At 35.0% G+C, this 21,526-nt stretch overlaps 2 protein-coding genes across 17 annotated transcripts in view; one reads left to right on the top strand and one right to left on the bottom strand.

Moving 5' to 3' along the window:
• Positions 1–21,526, top strand: part of Cacna1c (calcium voltage-gated channel subunit alpha1 C) — a 698,188-nt gene that overhangs the window by 11,790 nt on the left and 664,872 nt on the right. The window lies entirely within an intron of this gene.
• The window catches only part of Dcp1b (decapping mRNA 1B), a 50,401-nt gene that overhangs the window by 28,615 nt on the left and 260 nt on the right, over positions 1–21,526 (bottom strand). For 3 of the 4 annotated variants that reach the window (XM_015500772.2, XM_048787478.1, XM_048787480.1), the window contains exons 2-3: positions 15,722–15,762; positions 11,175–11,302 (exon numbers count right to left, since the gene is read on the bottom strand). In XM_015500772.2, the coding sequence (XP_015356258.1) occupies positions 11,175–11,302; positions 15,722–15,762 (169 nt within the window). Of the gene's footprint in view, positions 1–11,174; positions 11,303–15,721; positions 15,763–16,440; positions 21,521–21,526 lie in introns of those variants that run through there. The other variant, XM_048787479.1, reaches the window with a different exon arrangement.

The raw sequence follows: 21,526 nt of genomic DNA, 5'->3' as shown, positions 1-21,526 counted from the left end.
TATATTAAAACACACTAGCTCTCTATGCAATGGGGCATAATAAATAGGTCAATTTTTCAGTTAGAATGGTAAAGGAAGATTAAAGACACAAAGTGAATTCAGTGATCACATTATAATTTTTAAATTTCAGTGGCTTTCTTTTCTTTCTCATTAAGAAGTACAGACTTAAAGTTCTTGAAGGTTACCTGGGGCAACCAACAACTCCTCTCACATGCAGTAAAAGAACTTCAAGATTGTATAGGTTGTCTAGTCTGGATATGACATAGCAAATTCCTTGTCTCCCATTCCACATTATTCATAATTTGAATGAGTTTACTTTGAAGATCTATATTGCTGGGTAATCCTAAAAAGAAAGGCATTCTATTGTTATTCCTGCAAATACTAAGTTTCTGCCTGGCAAGAATGTCAAGTATTTTTAGCTGTAAATTATATTTAAGATGTTTCTTGACCCTAGAGCATTTCAGAAGTTCAATAATATCCCTAAAATTATCTGTTAAATGGTATGTATATATGCAAATAGGTATTTCAGAGGATGGAGAGGTACAAAGCATAGGCCTCCTGGAACAATATCTGGTACGTGGTAGGCTATTAAAAAATATTTGAGGAAGGGAAGACAAGAAGGAGAGAGGGAGGAAGGAAAAAAAGAAGGGAGGGGGGCTGGGGATGTGGCTCAAGCAGTAGCGAGCTTGCCTGGCATGCGTGCGGCCCCGGTTTGATCCTCAGCACCACATACAAACAAAGATGTTGTGTCTACCGATAACTAAAAAATAAATATTAAAATTCTGTCTCTCTCTCTCTTTAAAAAAAAAAAGAAGGGAGGGAGGAGAGGAAAAAAAGAGGTGGGAAGGAAGGGGGAGGGAGGAAAAAAATTTATCAGATTCTCAAAGGCTTTTATGACCTAATGAAGATTAAGAACTATTTGAGGCTATCAATATATGATAAATATCTTCAAATGGAAAAATAAACTATCAATTATTTATCGGCAGATCATGTGGCTTTCATTTTCTTAGTAATAAATTTACACATGGTTCACTATTAACCTTACAAATTGCTTCTGTAATAACTGTTTAAATTGATTCCAAGATTAAGAAAAGAGTGATAAAATCTCAGGGTCTTAGAATTTGTTAAATTGGAAGATTTTTTTTTTCTCCCATGTAGCCTGAAATCTAGAAGACTTAAAAAGCATGGATTTGTCAGTATCCTCAGCCACAGAAAGGGCAAAGTACACAGTTCAGTTTTAATTACTGCTTGGTAATAGTTTAAGAAATGGTATTTTCAATCTCTACCATTAAGTGGGGAATAGGAAGGAATTTTTGAAAGCTGGGCAAATGTTTAGCTCTTTTGAATCAATCACTCCAAGCAGAATATTTTCAAAGCTTTATCTTAAGCATACTGATGCTTCAAAATGCTAGACAAAATCATCAGTCATATATACATAAGTAACATTTCTAGAATTAATGTAAATGATTTGTGAATTACCTTAAGTCCATTGTACATGTCTCTCTCATATCCAGATCTATTTGTTTTCTGTGTTCATTTGGTATCAGAGAATATAAATAAAATATAAGCTATGGTCTCAGTCCATAGGGGCCTATAATTTATTAATCATGCTTACATAATCAGTAACCAATTAATTAATGATATATAATGGCAGAGAAAAGATTTCATAAAATGCATTCTAAGTACAGTGAACAATGTTGCTTCCCAATTATGACCTATCATTGCAAATTTGACTCTCTCATTGGTATTATTTATTAAGGGTGTATACAGGTACATTTTAACTGGAGCTGTGGAAGAAATTAATGTTTACACTTTATAACTTATTTAAAATTAATTTATGATTGTCAAGAAAATACCTACAATTACATTTTAAAAGTTTATTAATCATTTGTTATACATTTGCTTTAGGGAAAGGATTGAAATCTAGATGCTACAAATCTGACTTTTTGAAAAACTGACTCTTAAGACCAAAATAGAAGATCAATTCCTTCTATTCAGGAAAAAGTTTAAGTTGTATTGGTTTTCATATTTTCTACAAACAGAAGACTTTTTTTTCTCTGACCCTGTGAAGACAGAAGATGTCTCAAGCTAAGGCCAGGGGGTATATATTAAGTGATCTGGAAATGAGAAATGCAAACTAAACTATGTCTATTACCCCACATTAGCTCAAACTTTCAGTTGAGGTCAAGCTACATCAAAGGCTTTTGGTATCATACTGGTTGAAAGTACTGTGGATATGTTTTAGAACAAGGATTGCTATATTCCCAGGTTGAGGAAGCCAAGATGCAACTCCAGGAAAGTTAGTGTAATATCCTAATCAACCTATGAGAGATCAGGGTTAGATGAAATAGTGGTTAACGAATGTCAGGATAAAAAAAGAAAGGCAAGGGCTGGGGGTGTAGTTCTTGCCTATCACGTAGGAGGCCCTGGGTTCCATCTCCCCATGGCAAAAGGAAAAGAAAGATAACAAGCTATACTTGAGTATTCGTTTCTTTAAAATCTCATTTTATAAGGTTCAATTATTTCTACTTTTTAAAACTGGGAAATAATTTATATACAATAAAATATAGATTCTAAAATGTTCTCTGTTCAGTGACTTTTGAGAATAGCACACTCTCATGTAACTACAACCCAAAACAAGATCTAAAACATTCTTATCATCCTTTTCCAGTCAACACCTACAACCCTCACTTCTACTACCAACCCCAGAGGGAACCATTTTCTGACTTTTATCACCACAGATTAGTTTTGCCTATTCTTAGACTTCATATAAATGGAATCATGTAGTATATACTTCTTTGAAGATGGCTTCTTTTGTTCAACATGTTTTTGAAATTCATCTGTGTTGTTGAATACATCAATAGTTCAATTATTTTTATTGCTGAGTAGTATTCCATTATATTAGTGCACCACAATTTGTTTATCCACTGATTGATAGCCATCTGGGTTACTCCCTTTTGCTATTATGGACAAAACTGCCATGAACATTTGTGTAGGAGTCTGTGGATATAGTTTTCATTTCATTTCTCTTCAGTAAATACCTATGAGTGGCAGTTGGCCGGATCGCATGGTAATTATATGCTTAAATATATAAGAAATTGATGACTCCAAAGTGGTTGTAGCATTTTACTCTCTCACCAGTGATGTGTGAGTTTCACTTGCTCTTCATCCCCATTAACACATAGCAATATCAGTCTTTTAAATTTTAGATATTCAGGAGGTATTCCTGAATAGCTTTAATCTTTAATCTACAATCCAGCTTTAATCTACATATCCAAATTTAGTATTTGATATTACTACCTGTTTATTATAAAAAGTTATATATTTAATTGTTTTTATAATGTCCAAGAAGCATAAAAGAAATGCTCAACATGATCAGTTATGTAAAAATGCAAAGTAAAACCATAATAAGCTATCATGCCAGAATTCCCAAGAAAGCTAAATTAAAAGAACCAATAATATCAAGTTTTAAAAGGATATGGAACAACTAGAACTCTTACACATTGTTGGTGAGAATATAAGTAGGCACACAACTTTAGAAAACCATTTGGCACTATCTGCTAAAGATAAACAAATCCCTACACTATGACTCCACCAATTCCACTCCTAGGTAGAAACCCAAGAGATATCAGCACCTAAAAAACATAAACAAGAATGTTCATGGAAATTTTATTCAAAACAGCTCAATATAAGTGCTATGTAAGCTGTATGCATTCCCAATACTTTTTCCCAGTCTGTGTTTTACCTTTTCATTTTTTAAAAAGGTGTACTGAGAAGAATAGAAGTTTTTAATTTCATGAAATTGTTACTTTTGATAAGGTACCATTTATTTTTTCTTTTATAATAAATGCTCACAAGATTCTATTTAAACTGAGTGTTTGCTAATATTACCTCTTTTTAAATAAAGAGCTACATATTTGGTTGTTTCTATAAGAAACAAAAAATTATCTTATTTCATTTGCAGATAAAATATCTTTAACATAAGCCTTACTATTTGAACTTCATTGCCATGGTTTAACAGAGCCATGGGAATACAAGGATATGACTTGTTTTCATGTATGATAATTAAAATATCAAGTTTGTAGTGAATAAACGTCTTAAATCATAATATTTCAATGAGAGTCTAATAATTTTAAGGCTACATCCCTAGAGATTTTAGAACCTAAATAAAATTTCATAAAGAACACATATTACATATATATGATATATATACACACACACACACACACATATATATATGCATTGTGCATTATTTTATTCACACAGATGAATCAAACATTTTCCCACCTTATATTTCATCCTAGAACTATCAGATATCTCACATCTATCTAATAGGATAGATGGCATTCTCATAACTCACAATTATTTCCAGCAACTTTTGGCTGTTACTACTATCTATGTGAAATTAACCTTAAGGAGCAGATTAGTTCCTGTGTAAAGTGCTAAAATTATTTAGTGCTTTGAGTTTCTATACAGGAACCACACAGGATTTTTTTAAAATTTATATATGACAGAGGAATGCATATTCTTAATAGACATAGAGAGCACAATTTTTCATATCTCTGGTTGTATACAAAGTATATTCATACCAATTCCTGTCTTCATACATGTACTTTGGATAATAATGACCATCACATCCCACCAACATTTCTAAGCCCATTCTTCCTCCTTTCCCCTTCCAACCCTCTTCCCTATCTAGAATTTGTCTATTCCTCCCATATTCCCCCTCCACCCACTATGAATCAGCCTCCTTAAATCAGAGAAAACATGTGGCATTTGGCTAACTTCACTTAGCATTATCTTCTCTAACTCCATCCATTTACCTGCAAATGCCATGATTTTATTCTCTTTTATTGCTGAGTAATATTCCATTGCCACACAGGATTTTAAGGTTGCTTAATGCCTGCTGATAATGTCCGATAAGAAAAAGACTAAAGAAATAGTTGTGAAATTTTTGGTTAAGATTTATTAGTTGTCTTGATAAAGAAATCCAATAAAAACAACTCAGCACTAATTGCCAGTATTTAATTATGCACACTTAATGCAAGAAATTAAGTGCTAGAGGTGAATACAGAGATATCTGGTCCTGAAGGTGTTTGTACTCTTAATAAAAAAAAACTAGGACTAATGTTATATATAAGGTAAAATAGAAGTACAACTAGTAAGTACCTTTTATTTATTTCTGGGTAAGCATTTAAAATGTTATTTGAAACACTTATGTTTATATGCCTGTCTTTTGTGTGAGGATGCTAAACTTGGAGGAAGGGACTTATCTTATTCATTCTTGAACTTCCAGGCTCTGGCATAGAATCAGTACCAATAGGCAAGTGTAGAATAAATGCTTGGGAAAGTTAAGAGATGTACAGTACAAGGATGAAGGTAGAGCTCATTGGTAGAGCTCTTGTCTGGCACACACAGGTCCTGGGTTCAATCCCCAGTACTGCAAAATATATAAATAATAAATAACAATGTGGGGGATTGGGGCAGGGGGTAGAGAGAGAAGGTATATGTTGTAAAGAGATAACCCAGTTAGATAACCAGATAGTGAAATTACAAAAACATTCAGGAGAGGGAAAATTTAGTTAGATTCTGAAATGTAAGTCCAATTTATCTGGTAAAGATTGGTCAGGAGGAAGGGGAGAATTCAAGGAAGAAAAAAGAAGACATGTAAAAGCATGGAGAGAAAAGCATTCTGGAAAGCCTCAGTTGTGCTAGAGCATCACACAAATATGCAAGAGGGGTAGTAGACTTGGTCAGAAAAGTAAACTGTGACCCAACTATAGCAAGCTTTGAGTGTCAGGTGAAAAAGTTTACTTGGTAGATTGAAGATTTTCAGAAGGAAAATGACTTGATTAGGTATGTGCTTTAAAAAAGTAAATCTAGTGGTGATTTTGTATGGAGGAGCTAAATTATAGCAAATTATAAGGTCCATAATATATCCTCTTTATGAGGTACTGGATTCAGCGTACTGGTACAGGACCTGCAGGTAATCCTTTCATTTTTGATGCTGTTTATCTGCAGAATCCTCTCTCTCTCTCTCTCTCTCTCTCTCTCTCTCTCCCCCCCCCCCCCATTTTTCCTTGAGCAAACTTGCCAGGGGCTTATTGCATTGGTTTTATTGGCTACTTTCAAAGAAATCAAGCATCTAAAAACTTCATCTTTATCTGAAATGCTTGGGACCAGAAGTGTTTCAGATTTTGGAACTTTTTTGAATTGGGAATATTTGCATAAACTTCACCAGTTGCATATCTCTAACCTAAAAATCTAAATCTAAAATACTCCGAAATTTGAAACAGTGTCACAGTAGTGCTTAAAAAGTTTTGGATTTCAGGGTATTGTAGATTTTGGGATTAGGAATGCTCTATCTGTTCTTTTTCCTATTTTATTGTGGTAAAATATTTAAAAACATAAAATTTACTGTTTTAAAGTGTACCAGTTCAGTGACTAAGTGCATTCACAATAGCTGGAATTACACGTGTGCCACCATGCCCACATTCCTTCACAAAACTTATTCCTCATCCAAACTAAAATTCTATACCCATTAAATGAGGACTTCCCATTCTCCCCTTCTTCATAACCCTCATAACCACCCGTTCTACTTTTGACTCCTATGAATTTGAATACTCTAAGTGTCTAATAAAAGTGAAGTCATACAATACTTTTTGTACCTTATTTACTTTTATTTACTTAATTATTTATTAAATATTTTTTTTAGCTGTAGATGGACACAATATCTTTATTTTTATTTATTTATTTTTCTGTGGTGCTGAGGATTGAACCCAGTACTTCACGCGTGTGAGGCAAGTACTCTACCACTGAACTACAACCCTAGCCCCTGGCTTATTTCACTTCACTGTTCATCCAATGTTGTAGCATTATAATTTTGTTTCTTCTTAAGGTCAAATATATTATTTGAATGTATCACATTTTTTTTTTACATTGATAGACATTGGGTATTTCCCACCATTTGGCTATACTGAATGCCACTGTTACAAACATTGTTTTGCTCACATTGTGTTGAGTATATTTGTATTTATATTCAAAGGGGATATTAGTCCATAATTTTCTTTTCTTGTAATGTCTTCATCTTGTTTTGATAGCATGGTAATGCTACCCTTATGAAATGAACTGGGAACCATTCCCTTCTCTTCTATTTTCTGAATGAGATTGTTCAGAATTGGTATTATTCCTTCCTTGAAGGATTGGTAGAATTCACCAATGAAAGTATCTGAGTCTAGAATTTTCTTTTTCACAAGTTTTTTTTTTTCTTCACAAATTCAGGTTCCTTAATAGATATAGAACTGTTCATGTTGACTAATTCTGAGTGAATTTTATGATTTTTATCTTGCAATCATAAATCAGTTCATCTAAGTTGCTGAATCTATGTGCACAGAATAGTTCATAGCACTTCCTTATTATCCTTTGACAGATAATCCTTTCATTCCTGCTGTTAATTCGCAGAGTCCTCTCTCTCTTTCTCCCTTTTTTCCTTGATAAGTCTCACCAGGGGCTTATTAATTTTATTGACTACTTACTTTCAAAGAATCAGCTTTTGGTTTCACTAATTTTCTTTATTATTTTTCTGTTTATTTCATTGACTTCTGCTCTTATTTTTATTTCATTTCTTCTGCTCCTTTGGGGTTTAATTTTTTTTATCTTTCTATTTTCTTAAGGTAGAAGCTTGTATTAGTGGTTAGAGAACTTTCTTCTTTCTAATAAGAATTTGATGTTATAATGTTATAACATATTCTTCGGCTGCATCTTAAATATTCTATTTATGTCAACTATTTCTAATTTCCTTTCCTAATTTGAAATCTGTCATTTCTCTCCACAAGTAGTTCAATATATTTGACAAAATATACCTCTAAAATATATATCCACATATTATAATTTTATTTAATTGTGAAAAGGAAAACACAGTAAATAGTTATGCTAGGAGAATAATATAAAAGACATGGTCAAATTCAGCTTTGTTAAATTATTTTTTATTTGAGAGTCTCCTCAGGCATAAGGGTCTTTTTTTTTTTTTTTTTGAGAAAGGGTCCCATGTTGCCTAATCTGACCTTGAACTCATGATGGTCCTGCCTCAGCCTCCCAAGTAGCTGGGATTACACATGTATGCCACGATGCCCAGCTGAGCCCGGGATCTTGAAGTTGATTTTTCCCCATTCAAATGATGTTTCCATCTCAAAATATCATGGGTCATGGTATACTACCTAATCTCTTTAACCTCATTATCCTTAGTTATAAAACAGGAATAACACTATTTCCAAGAAAAAGTTATGAGAATTAAATGAGTTAAACCCATATAATGTAATATAATACCTGGCAGACAGTAAAAGGTTCAGTAAATGTTTGTTGAATGAGTGAATGAAAGTTCATCCTAACTTTAATGAATTTTCACCCTATTTCTTTTACTCTTCCTCTGTTTAGTTCAAATCTCATTACAGTAAAGTTTAAAGACTTTTTCCTAAAATAAAATAATCTACTTTGTGTTTGATCAAAACTCAAAATTTCTTTATTCATCAAATATTTATTGTTTTGGCTAATTAAATGAGGAGAATTTGGGATTTTTGAAACCTTCTTTATTTTGCTTTTCTAAATTCATCCAATTCAAGAGGATAGCCATAGCTTTAGACACTGATTTATTTTCCCATCTAAAAAACTGAGAAAACTCACTATGAACCTGTTATCAACTTCACTACTGTTTACCTGAAATGCCTAAATATAGTCTATGATATACACAGAACAAAGTGAAATGCCAGGACACCAACGTGAGATTCTTGACTATACAGAGCTTGAGGGGATAGAGTCTTCTTGAAAGACCAAGAGAGCCATGTACCATGAAGCTTTCCTATAATCCCACCTACTAAGGAGGGTGAGGTAGGAGGATCACAAATCCAAGCCCAGCCTGGGTAACTTAGCAAGACCCTGTCTTTAAAAAAAGAAAAGAATATGTCATCAGAGAATATGAAAACTATATGCAATTTATGCAATTATTATATAAAATATTTGAATTATAAAAACATCTAAGAGGCATCTGAGACCTTGACAGCACCTGTGGATACCTTTCTGTGTACCTGTGATGTCAGAGACTGAAAAGACTTTTACAAACAAATAAAAACTAAAACCAAATGACTATAGATACAAAGGCAATCACTATTGGCTATTAAGTGTCGGGGGGTGGGGGGGAAATGAACACAGAAGATTAAGTAGATCCATTCCCTTCTATTCTGTGTTCAACTGATTTCAATTCTTTTATATAAAAATTATTAGAAACAATTAAATCCCAAAAGCTGCCTTCAATTTGCATTCATGTTTAATAGTAGAGGGAGCAGTACAGGGGGTATAGAAAAAGCAAAGAAAAGGAAATCAGAATTTGTAGGTTTGTATATGGGTCTGTCACTTCATTAAGTCTCAGTTTTCCCAACTATAAAATGGCAGTGAAAATGTCTACCCTATAAAGTTGTGATTATTAATCTGAAAAAATAAATGAAAATATGAAAAAATGAATAAATGGAAATAAAACAGTACTATTTGATAGAAATGTAAGGTGAACCACAAATTCGAGCCACAAATGTAATCTTAAATTAAAAAATACAAAGAAGCAGGTGAAAGTAAGTTTAACAATATATTTTATTTAACCCAATATATCCAAAATATTATCATTTCAACATGTTGATCAATATAAAATTAATGAGATTTTGTTACATTCCTTTTTTTTTGTGCCAAATCTCTGAAAAATGATGTATATTTTACATGCACAGCACAGCTCAATAATATTAGGCACATATCAAGAGCTCAACAGCTACAGACTACTATAGCAGATAGCAAATATTTAGAACCAAGGTGAGGCTTAATATATGTTTATTAGATTCAAATAGTATTTCCTATCAGATAATCCCTGTGGGACTAATGAAAATTATTTTAAAAATTGATATATTAAAGAGATTTTGTATTTTTATATTTTTGGTATAGTATGTGATATGCTATAAAATAAGAATTTAAAATATGATCTATAATGACTAGACCAAGTATTTATACAAAATAAAAGAACAAAATGATTTTGATAGGTCACTAGTATTTATAATTCTATAATTTTGTGTTTTTTTTAAGGATTTGAATCATACATTAATTTGACACAAAATCTAATAATGTCAAAAAAGAAAACCTGACATAACCGTAAGCACATAAACAATTCAAACTATATGCTATGATTAATAAAGTATACCAGCTGACAAAGAAACAGCAACAGAAAATATAATATTTCAGAATGTTTCTCTATAGTGCAAAACTTTTCACTCTATAGGACCTTTCATTGGTAGGTCATATCAACAGTATTTTTTCAATCATAAATTACATTGAATAGTACATAGTAGGCAGATTTTTATATAATAAACTTAAAGCAGGATGGAAAACATATAGAAGACATTTCTTAACTTCAAGACCTTTTTGAAAGCTATCTACAAAGCCCAAGTGCATGTGTGTATACATACACACACCCATATATATTTATATACTGAGTAGTATGTTCTTGTTTTCTAAGTAAGGAGATGCCCCTGAAATTGATATAGTTCCATCAATCTTTCTCTGGCCCAACACAAGTGGTCAGATAAGACGTAAGAGTAAAATGAGGATACAATATTAGACAGATGATTGCTACCTCATTTCAAATCTGACAAGGACGTTTTGATTACCTAGTATAATTTCAACATAACAGGATTATGAAATTCTTAAGAACTGAACTCTTTGGACTTCAATTTTTCACTTACTATTTATTAAAGACAGCCCTTCTAGAATACAGGCCCTCTCCCTTAAACATTTTATCAGTGTGCTCAGTTAGAGGTAATACATGAGGAGATAAAGTACCACTGGCTGAACTGTTAATTCTATGTTTGGTGGCTCCTACTATGTGTCGCTCTGCAGTCTTCTGACTAAGCATTCATCTCCCCTAGCCCAGCTTAGCCTTAAGATCAGTAATAAGTTCACATTACAAACAAGACAGGGTTGACAGACTCATTATTTAAACTTCTCCCAGTAAAAATGTGGCACCCGTTCCCTTCTAACCCCTAGAGTCACTGATACTAAACAAAAACACAAAGGATACTTTGTACAATTTTAAACATTTGGCCAAACTTCAGAAGTAAAACTACCCAATGTATTAAGAAACTCACATCTGGCATTTCTGTAGAGGAGGAAAGGGTCCTGGAGTTGGAAATCCAGGTCTTTAGTAATGGGTTCTGTTCTATTTTCCATGCTCAGCCTATTCATAATGGTGAATCCATGCTTTGGAGAAGCAGACCTGAAAATCACAAAGAGTGTGTGTGTAGAGGGGAGCCAAAACACAAGTTTCTTAGTATATTACACTTGTGGTATAACTACATTCTGATGTCTCTTTGTATATACACATAAACAAAAGATTATGAAATTCTTAAGAACTGAAACTCTTTGGACTTTAATTTTTCACTTACTATGTATTCAAAAGACAGCCCTTCTAGAATATAGGCCCTCCTCCCTTAAACACTTTATCAGTGTGCTCAAAGGTAATACACGAGGAGATAAAGTACCTCTGGCTGAATATATATACACAAGCAGACTGTATCCATACAAAGTAACACTTCTTTATAATTGGCATCATTATGTATTAATTCATATGTAAGACATCACAACTGTCACAATCAGTTCTTGGTAAAATAATTGTACTGTGTGTGTGTGTGTGTGTGTGTATCTTGCCTGTCGATATATATATCTTGTCCCTGACCTATGTTGTAATTCCTTTAAGACACAGATGATAACTTTTAAAACCTTATAGACAGATGCTTTGAAAGGATCTTAGTAGTTCATATAGAGTATACCTCACAAGTACATAAAGAAATTTTTCATAGAAAATATTAGTGTTGGTCTGAAATTGAGAGCTGCAAAATCTGTTAGAGAAATGAAGCAACTCTGGTCAATGAACTTGTGAGGAGATGTAGTACCAACTAAAAATTTATGTACTGTTCTAAAGGGTAGATATTTTGTTTTCTTCCACCTAAAGCAAACAGTTTCATGGATAAACTACAAGTTTTTCTCAATAAAAATGTGGCATTTAGTGACTTGTTATTTTTCATTTCATTCAATAAATCTTGAATGCCTACTTTATCGGGCAGAACTCAAATTATACAGAGTATAAACACTAACAACTACATGTGCAATTGTTTACCCTTGGGTGACAGCCATATAGTAATTCAACTGTGCAACTTCTGGTGACAAATGAAATGCCACATACTTACACAATGAAACTGAAGCAAGCAGAATTCATTTATTTACTTTAAACTACAGTTCTAGGGTTGTTATTAACAAACCCACAGAAACGTTATGAGCAACAGGAAGAAAAAAATGTTTATATCTTAGCTTCATTTCACTTCCAACCATTTGATGCTGATAAAGAAATAAAACACAGCTATGTTACCACTTTCAGGATTTTCTTTAAAACCTCCAATTTAAAAATTGATGGAAGGCAATCTTTTCCCAGCTTATTTTAAAAAGAGGTAAAGTGGTGGTAAGTATATACTCAATACCAGAAATAATCATGATAATCATTTAGACTTAGATTCAGAAGGATGAAAATGTACTTCTTAAGAACTATGACTGAGGATCATCTAGAAAGTTAACTCCAGAAATCACCAGTGGGTCTCTATGAACTGTTATTACAGGTAGGAAGACATGAAGAAATCATTCTTCAACGGAGATTAGGAGTTTCTATAGAAGAATTAGAATTTGATTTTTCATGTATTTCATTATTACAGAAAGGATCTCATATCTTTAGCAGTATGGGTACTACACCATCTCACAGTTTATAAAATAAGCTCAGGGATAGAGAAGCCAGTTTCTCTAAAGAAAACTTGGAAAAGAAGTGAAAGTATATTACTTAGAAGCTCTACTACTTGCAACCTAAACTCCCTTTGAATTTTTCTGTCATTTTCTGCAAAGGAAAGTCCTCAACATACCAGAATCGAGGAGCAGAGAGATTATAGGAGGGGGCCATGTTGGGTGTGTGGAGATTGCAGGGACCTATTCTTGAGGAGTTTGATTTGGGGAAGAGATTAAGTAACAGATTTTTTCCCCTCAATTTAATAGTGTGTTTAATTACAGCTCCATTAAAGACTTGGAGTATATTAAGAGGTACTTGAAAATACAAAGCTACATTTGGTCTAGCTTCAGGAGAAAATATCTGAATAATTTGTTACTCTTCCATGCTTAAAAAAAAGCCCACTAATAATCCCTAAAATCAATCATTAACAAATCTTACTTTCTTAATAACACTTGTGAAAAATGAAAGAGAACACATACTGTGTGTTGGCACACATCAGAGTTCAATCATTTGGTTTTCTCTTTACATTTCAAAATTTCTCAGGAGAAGTCACACTGTACTGAATAAATTCACTTGGTGATATGCTCTGGTGCTTCTGGGATGTTTTGGAACATAATGTAGCCTAATATGCCAATGATTCTTACACCCTTCTGCCACTTTTCTGAGACAATCTGACCTCCATATTGTCCTGGCCATCCATTCCTTCCTTCCAACTGTTCCTGCTGTCACCATTCAAACTGCTTTCTTGCTGCTTACCCACTGCTTACTTGTCCCCACCCCCAGAGACCACCACTGTTCTTGCTCTGTGCCCATAACTGGTCTCTCCATTCTGTTCTTGTTCTGCTTGTTATGCCTGATTCTTCTGTGTCCTTCCTGGCCCTAAAACCCAACCATTAGTCCTTATCAATTTCCTCTTTACACTCACTCCTTCTCTCATAATTTCAACTACCAAATTATTTCACACAACTCTAAATACTCCACCTCTAGCCATCATCCTATCAGAAGGGGCTGAATACCTCCATTTGAATGTCCTGCTACCATTCCAAAAGCATTACCTCAAAAAACTGAAGACTAAGGACTGAGTGGTAGCTCAGCTGTAGAGCATGTGCTTGGAATGCATAAGGCTCTAGGCTCCATCCCCAGCACCATAAACAAACGAAAAACTTACCTTCAAACCAGATTCTTGACCTCTGGTCTTTGTATTCTGACAATGACTTTGTCTTTGTATTCCATATTCAAAAATATTTATGTTAATATTAATTTTACCATTCCCTCTATTCATACAATCCTTCAATGTCCTTTCCATTTCAATTTTGGTCATTCTAGTCTCAACTCTCTCATCATCATATCTACTCCATGGCAATAATCCTAACCTAATCCTAATCCTAGTCCTCCCTAATTCCAATGCCTCATACAATGTTAATACATTTGCATTCCCCTTATTTCCTCTGATACTCTTGTTTATAAACCTTCAGTGATTCCCTACTGCTAGGAAAACAAACTGCAAAATCCTCAGTGCCATTCCATGCCAGAAAATCTCTTTACTTGTCCTAATAAAAACCCGTTGCAATAGATTCATTTTCCTGCCAGGCATGGTGGCACATGCCTGTAATCCGGGAAGCTCAGGAGGTTGAGGCAGGAGAATCATGAATTCAAAGCCAGCATCAGCAACTTAATAAGGCCCTAAGCAACTCAGCGAGACTCTGTCTCAAACTAAAAAAATTTTTAAAAGGGCTGGGGATGTGGCTCAATGGTTAAGTGCCCCTAGCTTCAATCTCCAGTACCCCACCCCAAATAATGAAATAAGAATAATTTTCCTTACTGTCCCTTTCATACATTAGGTTCTATGCCTGGCTTTGGCCATTCTTCCTATTGAGACTGCCTGTCCCTTTCCCCTACACAAGTTTAGTTCTACCTCATTCCTACCAATTCTATAAAACTTATCATGAAAGCATCCCATTCATTGCTTATAACCTATTAAATGGAACTCATGATAGTCTATTCTGTTTTTATGTTTTGTGTGTGTATGTGGTGCTGAAGATGGAACTCAGGGCCTCACACATGCTAGGCAAGCACTCTACCTGAGCTACACCCTCAGATTCTTGGTTCATCTTAAATGTGAATATATGTGTAAAGAAAATATACTTGTATTTCCTTTTTCCCCAGTGAAATTGCTACCCCAAGAAGGGTTTGCATTTCATATTTTATCTTTGCATTCCCTCACTGAAGGTGGATGGAATTTAGCAAAGACATTTTATATGAATGTTTATGTGAATAAAACTTTTAGCTATTAAGACAATATACATACTGTAAGTCCCTGTGTATGTGAGTGATGGTCAACAATATCTAAGAAAAAAGAATGACTAAAAGCATGAGTTTATTAAATCTATCCTGATGCATATCACTAACTACACAATGGAGGAAAGACATCTTCAATTTTTGACCATAATTTTTTAAACAGTCAAGGGTTGGGAAAGGTGATCAATAAGCCCTTTTCCAAATATTGATTAAATAATCTTAACATTCCTAAAAGTGCACTTCTAGTTCTTTGCCAATGCATCATATTAAAAAACTCTGTACCATTCATTTGAGTCAAAGGATAATTATTTAATACTATTCTAAACAGAAAAAGATTTAAGTTCAGCTATACTGAAGTTTTAATTATATCCTAAAATTAGTATTCCCTAGAATATACCAGCTAACATTATGCAGTATTCCCTTTCTCCTGTCAACTTATAATTTCAAACTAAGATTCTGTTGTTTCACTTCTTTTTGAAATAAAACTGCACTTGAAGAAGAGTGACATAATTGAACAAAAATATTATTTTGAAGATTGGCAGTTTCTTTTTAAAAGTAAAATACTCTTACCTTGTGTACACAAATAAGGTTCCTTCCACATCAGTCTTCTCCTAAAAGATAAAAACCACAATGTGTGCATGTTCTCTTCTTTCACAGAGGCAGAAAAAACATTAAATTCTTATAGAATACTATAGGAATGACATTTCATTTCAAATTGGTGGATGTAACCCCTGGAGCTATTCTTAGGAAAAGGAATGAAAAAATCCTCTGCCCTAACTGTGACTCTGTTAAGCAGCAAGAAGTGCTCAATCTTTTAACATTATCTGTCTTTCCCAACCACAGGGTTAACAACACATCACTATCCAAAACAATAAAAAAGTTAAGTGTGCTCCATGGACTTCATTAAAAAAAAAAAAAGATGATAACAAGTGTGCTGCCTTTTCCTCCACCCACAAAAGTGGGTATATAGCAAGCTGCACAAATCACTGTGTCTGCATTTCATTATCCTTCACTTCATTTTTTGGGTTCATCTTCCTTTGCCTTATCTGTCATGTAGGAGAGCAGATGATCTGCTGATAAGTGCTTTGACTGCTAGAAGAAGAGGGCAAGGATGCTGTAGTTTTCAGATGAATAAATCACCTACTTGGTGTGCAATATTTAGAGGCAAGTTCGGATCCAAGACCTTTAAAACAGAGTTAGAAGTATTACCAAGTTAGGACTCAACAACTGCCTGAGAAACTCTGGGGGAGGTGGTAAAGTTGAAATGATAGTTTAGTTAGTTAACTTACATTTCTTTTCAATTTCTCCAAATGCAAGAACCAGGCCCCTGAGAATAATGGTTATGAATAAAATGCACATAAGTTTCTTTTGTTTAACTAGTAATCAGACTATTTTAATTCTGAACTTAAAAATGTACTTTTGTTACTTATGTGGCTTAATTTCAGAATTCTATTTAAACCCCCAATATTTTTTGTGTTTTGTTTTGTTTTTGGTGGTGCTGGGGATTGAACCCAGGGCCTTGTACATGGTAGGTAAGCACTCTACCAACTGATCTATATCCCCAGACCCCCAATATTTTATTTTTAATATCCATTTCCATAATCACTAAAAATTAAGTACTGTTTAATTTTGGTTTAACATGCACTCATTAAAGAAAAAAGGTTGTTAACAAATTCTTAAGTCATACAAAAACTGAAAACTTGATCCTTTCACACGCTAAGGTAATTGCAGCAATTTTCATAGTCCCTTTAGTTCAGTGAGTCTCTAAGTATGATTCACAGCTCAGCAGCAGCAGCAGCACCACCTGGAAACTTGTTAGAAATGCACATTCATGGGCTCCTGACCAAACCCACTGAATCAAAATCTTAGGGTAGCACCCAGCAATCTGCTTTTTATTAAGCTGTCCAGGTGATTCTAAGGCACGGTAGTTTGCAAATAACTGCCTAAGTTCAATAACATATTCTCTGCCCATAGAACACTGTGCTTTGAAAAATACCTTTAGTTGAAATGAAAAATATTAATATACAGAAATATTATTTTTCTTTATAAACAAATGTGGTTAATTTCTGTCGAGAAATCTACATTCTAAGTGCACTCTAAGCACTAAGAATTAAATTAAAACTTAAACCACAACAGTGCAAATCACTAAGAAAAGGTCACTAGAGTACAATGTTACCCCTCCTAAGAATTTGTGAGTGTCCTTAAAATTTAATAGTTGGTATTTACTAGTTCACATGCCTTTAAAAATAAGTTTGCAAAACCTGAGAATTTGTTATTATTCATTACACTGAGAGGAAACTGAAGCTAAGAGTGAAAGACTGTGTAAAAAAAGAGTGATAGAGCCAGGAATGTGAGGAACCTATGTGCAATGCCAGGAACCCTTGCCACAGGCCAAAACACTTCACTGTCTTGGGGGCCTGGGACTGTTTTAACCTTAGAGATGCAAACTGGAGTTTCATATGTTTCAGCACACATAAGCTAACAGCTACCAACTTCTTTTATGTCACTTCAGCTTTGAAAAATCTAAAATCAGAAAAGGCATGTTTCTTCTGGAATTACTAACTCATAACAAGCTTTTTTATTGGTACCAGAGATTGAACTCAGGGGCTCTCGATCACTAAGCCACATCCCCAGCCCCATTTTGTATTTTATTTAGAAGACACCTGGCTTTTCCTGAGGCTGGCTTTGAACTGGAAATCCTCCTACCTCAGTCTCCTGAGCAACTGGGATTACATGCATGGGCCACCCGTGCCCAGTTACAAGCAATTCTAAAACCTAGAATTGTTCTACAAGTTTGTTCATGGAAAGGAATTGTTTCAACAATTACAATATGGAGTGTTGCTCTTGCCAGATCAGACTAGGCTAATTAGTTTATTGTTCTAGTTTCAGTTCTTCCATTGGAAAAGAGATAACCAGCCTACACCTCTCAGAGCTTTTACTGAAAAAAAAAAAAAAAGAGAGAGAGAGAGAGACGTTTTAAGAACTCTATGATACCTGGATAAAAGAGGTTCTGGAAATGTAAATTTCTGTTCTATTATGGCTGAGCCAACTCAAATTCATGCATTTTCCTGATCCCTCCACCATTATTCAAGGACAACCAGTTTTTTTTTTTTCCTTCTTTTTTCTTTCTGAGCAAAGTCTAACACTAGGAGTTAAAACAGAATTTTATTAGATCTTCCTTAGATCCTCCAAGTAAGGAGGACTTTCATGTTAAAGTATTAGCTCATAGTCCTGGGATATTTTAACGTAAATTTGAAGGGTACAATTTAATGATGTAATACTATATTATGAAATCTAAGTGCTAAAAAATAAGCAGTTGGAATTTCAAAACAAAAAATAACAGTGGAATATATAGTAACGCTGTTATAAACTATTGGGACTCAGCATATGCATGACACTTTTCAAACAACTCAAAGCAATCTCTATTTTACTCATTATTCTAAGTTAAAATATTGAAAATGCAGGCCTCCATTTATCTTTCCAAATCTGTCTCTCTCCATCATGCATGTAGCACCTGAGTCTCCTTTGAAGCTTTCAACAGTATCAAATGACTGGGCCTCATTTTATCCAGACGTTCTGATTTTGTGGGTTGTACTTCTAAAAACTCCATGTTATTCTGATACATATAAACTTAGAAAACCATTAGCCAGAAACACAAGACACTAGTCACTCTAAAATAGTTTCTTAGCGCTTTTGAGGTTTTGGACCAGTTTTTTGTTGTTGTTGTGGGGTGCACAATAATGCCTGTACATTGCAGAATGTTTAGCAGCCTTCTTGTCCCTCAGTGTGACAACAAAGTCTCTTCACATTGCCAGATGTCACCTGGGGGCAAAATCAACTCCAGCTAAGAACCACTGCTCCAAAGACTGAGATTATAAAAAAACAACAGGGTTATAGCCTTAAAGTTTCACAAATGTATTTTGGGAGAGCAGTCCTTCTTGGCAATGGGGGCGGTCTATCTCAAAAATTCCTAGTCATGACATCTTTCTTAAACCTCTTTTTTTTTTTTTTGGTGCTGGGGATCAAACCCTGGGCCTTGAGCATGCTAAGCACATAATCTACCACTGAGTTCCATCCCCCAGCCTCTTGGTCCTTTTTAAAGGCAGTTCATTCTTTCTCCACCCTTCATTTTCAATTTCTCCTCCTCTGAATGCCTGCTGTCATTCCTCATCTATTTCCAGTGTAATAAGAATACCCCTCCTTTATATCTCACCAGTCTTCTTCCACACACTTTCTCTTCCATTCTCAAGAATGTTCTTTTTTTTTATTAGGTTTGCATTCAGAAGGCTCCCACCCAGAGACTTGAGTGATGCCATCTGGAGAGAGTAGTGACAATTTACTTGCCCCCAGTCACTGTTTTGCAGCTGAACCTAGGTCTCTCTCTTTTGCCTGGCTACCACAGCCTTGAAGATTAGTACTTTGAAAGAATGACCTTTTACTGAATGAATTATGCCCTGTCTGAAGGCAACAAGTCCAGGAAGCAGGAAAACATAACTCCTGTAAATAATGCATTGTGACACTTCTGCCTTTTGATGAGGCTTTTGTTGATGGGCTTCACTGGATATCTAGTAAATCTCTACAAGGATTTTAAAAGATCTCTATCACACAGATAACTGTCAAGGGCCTTTAGGCAACTACTGTTATTCAAAAGAAATGCTCTACTATATGTTAACAATTTCTAGGGATTCTCAACTCAAAGCCTAATGTCAAATCAGCTAACTGTCCTTATCAACTACAGAGTAACTGTTACCAAATTACCATATTATACCTTCAGCATTTTTTTATAGAGCAGTAAAATAGCCACATGTAACTATACATTTTTAATAATTACCATAGAGAAAATTATTTGCTATATTGCTCAATCCTTTTTATATAAAGACCCAAGTGATAAATTCTCCTGGGAATTAGGGGGAAATGGTCCCTCTCCTGAGCAAGTGGAACACTTCCTATTACAGAATAATAATTATAGTGGTCTCCATATTTTAGTTTTGGATTTGGCTACTAGTACAGCAGATCTTAATTCTTTGCCTCATTTAAGAACTTAGTGCAAAACTCTCAAGAATTTTGTTATGAACTTAGGGCAACGGGCTGAGGATGTAGTTCAGTGGTCAAGTGCTGGCCTGACACTGATGAGGCCCTAGGCTGGAGGCTCAGTACAGCACACACACACACACACACACACACACACACAAAAAAAAAAAAAAAAAAAAAAAAAACCTTGGGGCAAAACTGTCCTCTTTCTCCAATTTTTGATCCTTTATTTACATATTTAATTTTGTGGAGCTGGGGATTGAATCTAGGGCCATGCACATGGTGGGCAAGCCTAATTTCCTGCTAGCCTTTCAGTGTCTTTTTATGTTAATCATTTCCAGGTGTTTTTATTACAGGCCACTGAAGATCCACACTGGAAACAATGTAGGCTAATGAATGTGTTTAAAAAAAAAAAAAACATAATATTTGCTCAATATGGATGTTGTCTTTGCTCCAATTTTGATGTTTCTCACTTTGAGGACACATCAAAAAATTCATCAGAAATCCTTTCAAAATAAGTTCTTTATACCGTTTTGTAACTTTTAAAAAATGACGGATGGTTATATAATGGATAGATGAATATTATTTGGTAGGAAAATCACCGTGAGGAAGCAGAAAAGTACTGTCTACAGTCAATGGACGGGGTGTAAAACTACACGAGGCGATTCCAAAGGGGGGGGGGGCCCTCCTCAAAATGTCTTGCACTCCTATGCCATTCTAGTTTTGAGGAAAATTAAATTGCACTGCATTACTATTTACTGGGGTTCAGCTTTGAGAAAAGCACTAAAATAATTCGGCCCCCAAATGGATCAAAGGCTATGCAACATTAAATCTTTCTGAGAACCGTCAGCCTCCTTCTAAGTATCTGACCCAAAAGCATTTTGTATTTTATTCCCCCCCCCCCCTTTGCTTCGTGTTGCCCCTGAGTTTGTAACTTCAGATTCTCCCCTTCCGTCAGGGTTGGTTTCTCTTGGCCCCCTCTAGGACTGAGGCTCCAGAACTCTTTTCCCATTCGTCTCCTATCCTGCCTCCTCTACGGCCACCGTTTCACAGTAACAGTTGCATTTTCTCGGAGCACATCAGTCTTCCGGCCTCAAGGCATCAGGTGCTCTCCATCAGCTCTCAGGGTCCCCCGATCGCTCTGGTCTCCCAACGTGGGGTACTTCCGATATTTAAGTCTTTCCCCCAACTCCAGGGGGATCCGCGGGTCGGCATCCCTTCCCCCAAAACCCAGGGGTCCAATCTCCACAATTTGGGCCGCAGGACCCAGATCTACCACCGGCCACCTCCAGTGCGTCAGCGTCTCCTCCCCTCACCCGGCTCCACGAGCCTGGAGTCCGACCC

The sequence above is a fragment of the Marmota marmota genome, unplaced genomic scaffold, assembly GCF_001458135.2.
Source record: "Marmota marmota marmota unplaced genomic scaffold, marMar, whole genome shotgun sequence".
NCBI classification, from domain to species: Eukaryota; Metazoa; Chordata; class Mammalia; order Rodentia; family Sciuridae; genus Marmota; species Marmota marmota.
The sequence above is the reverse complement of the archived record's forward strand: the minus strand, read 5'-3'. Positions and strand labels throughout refer to the sequence as shown.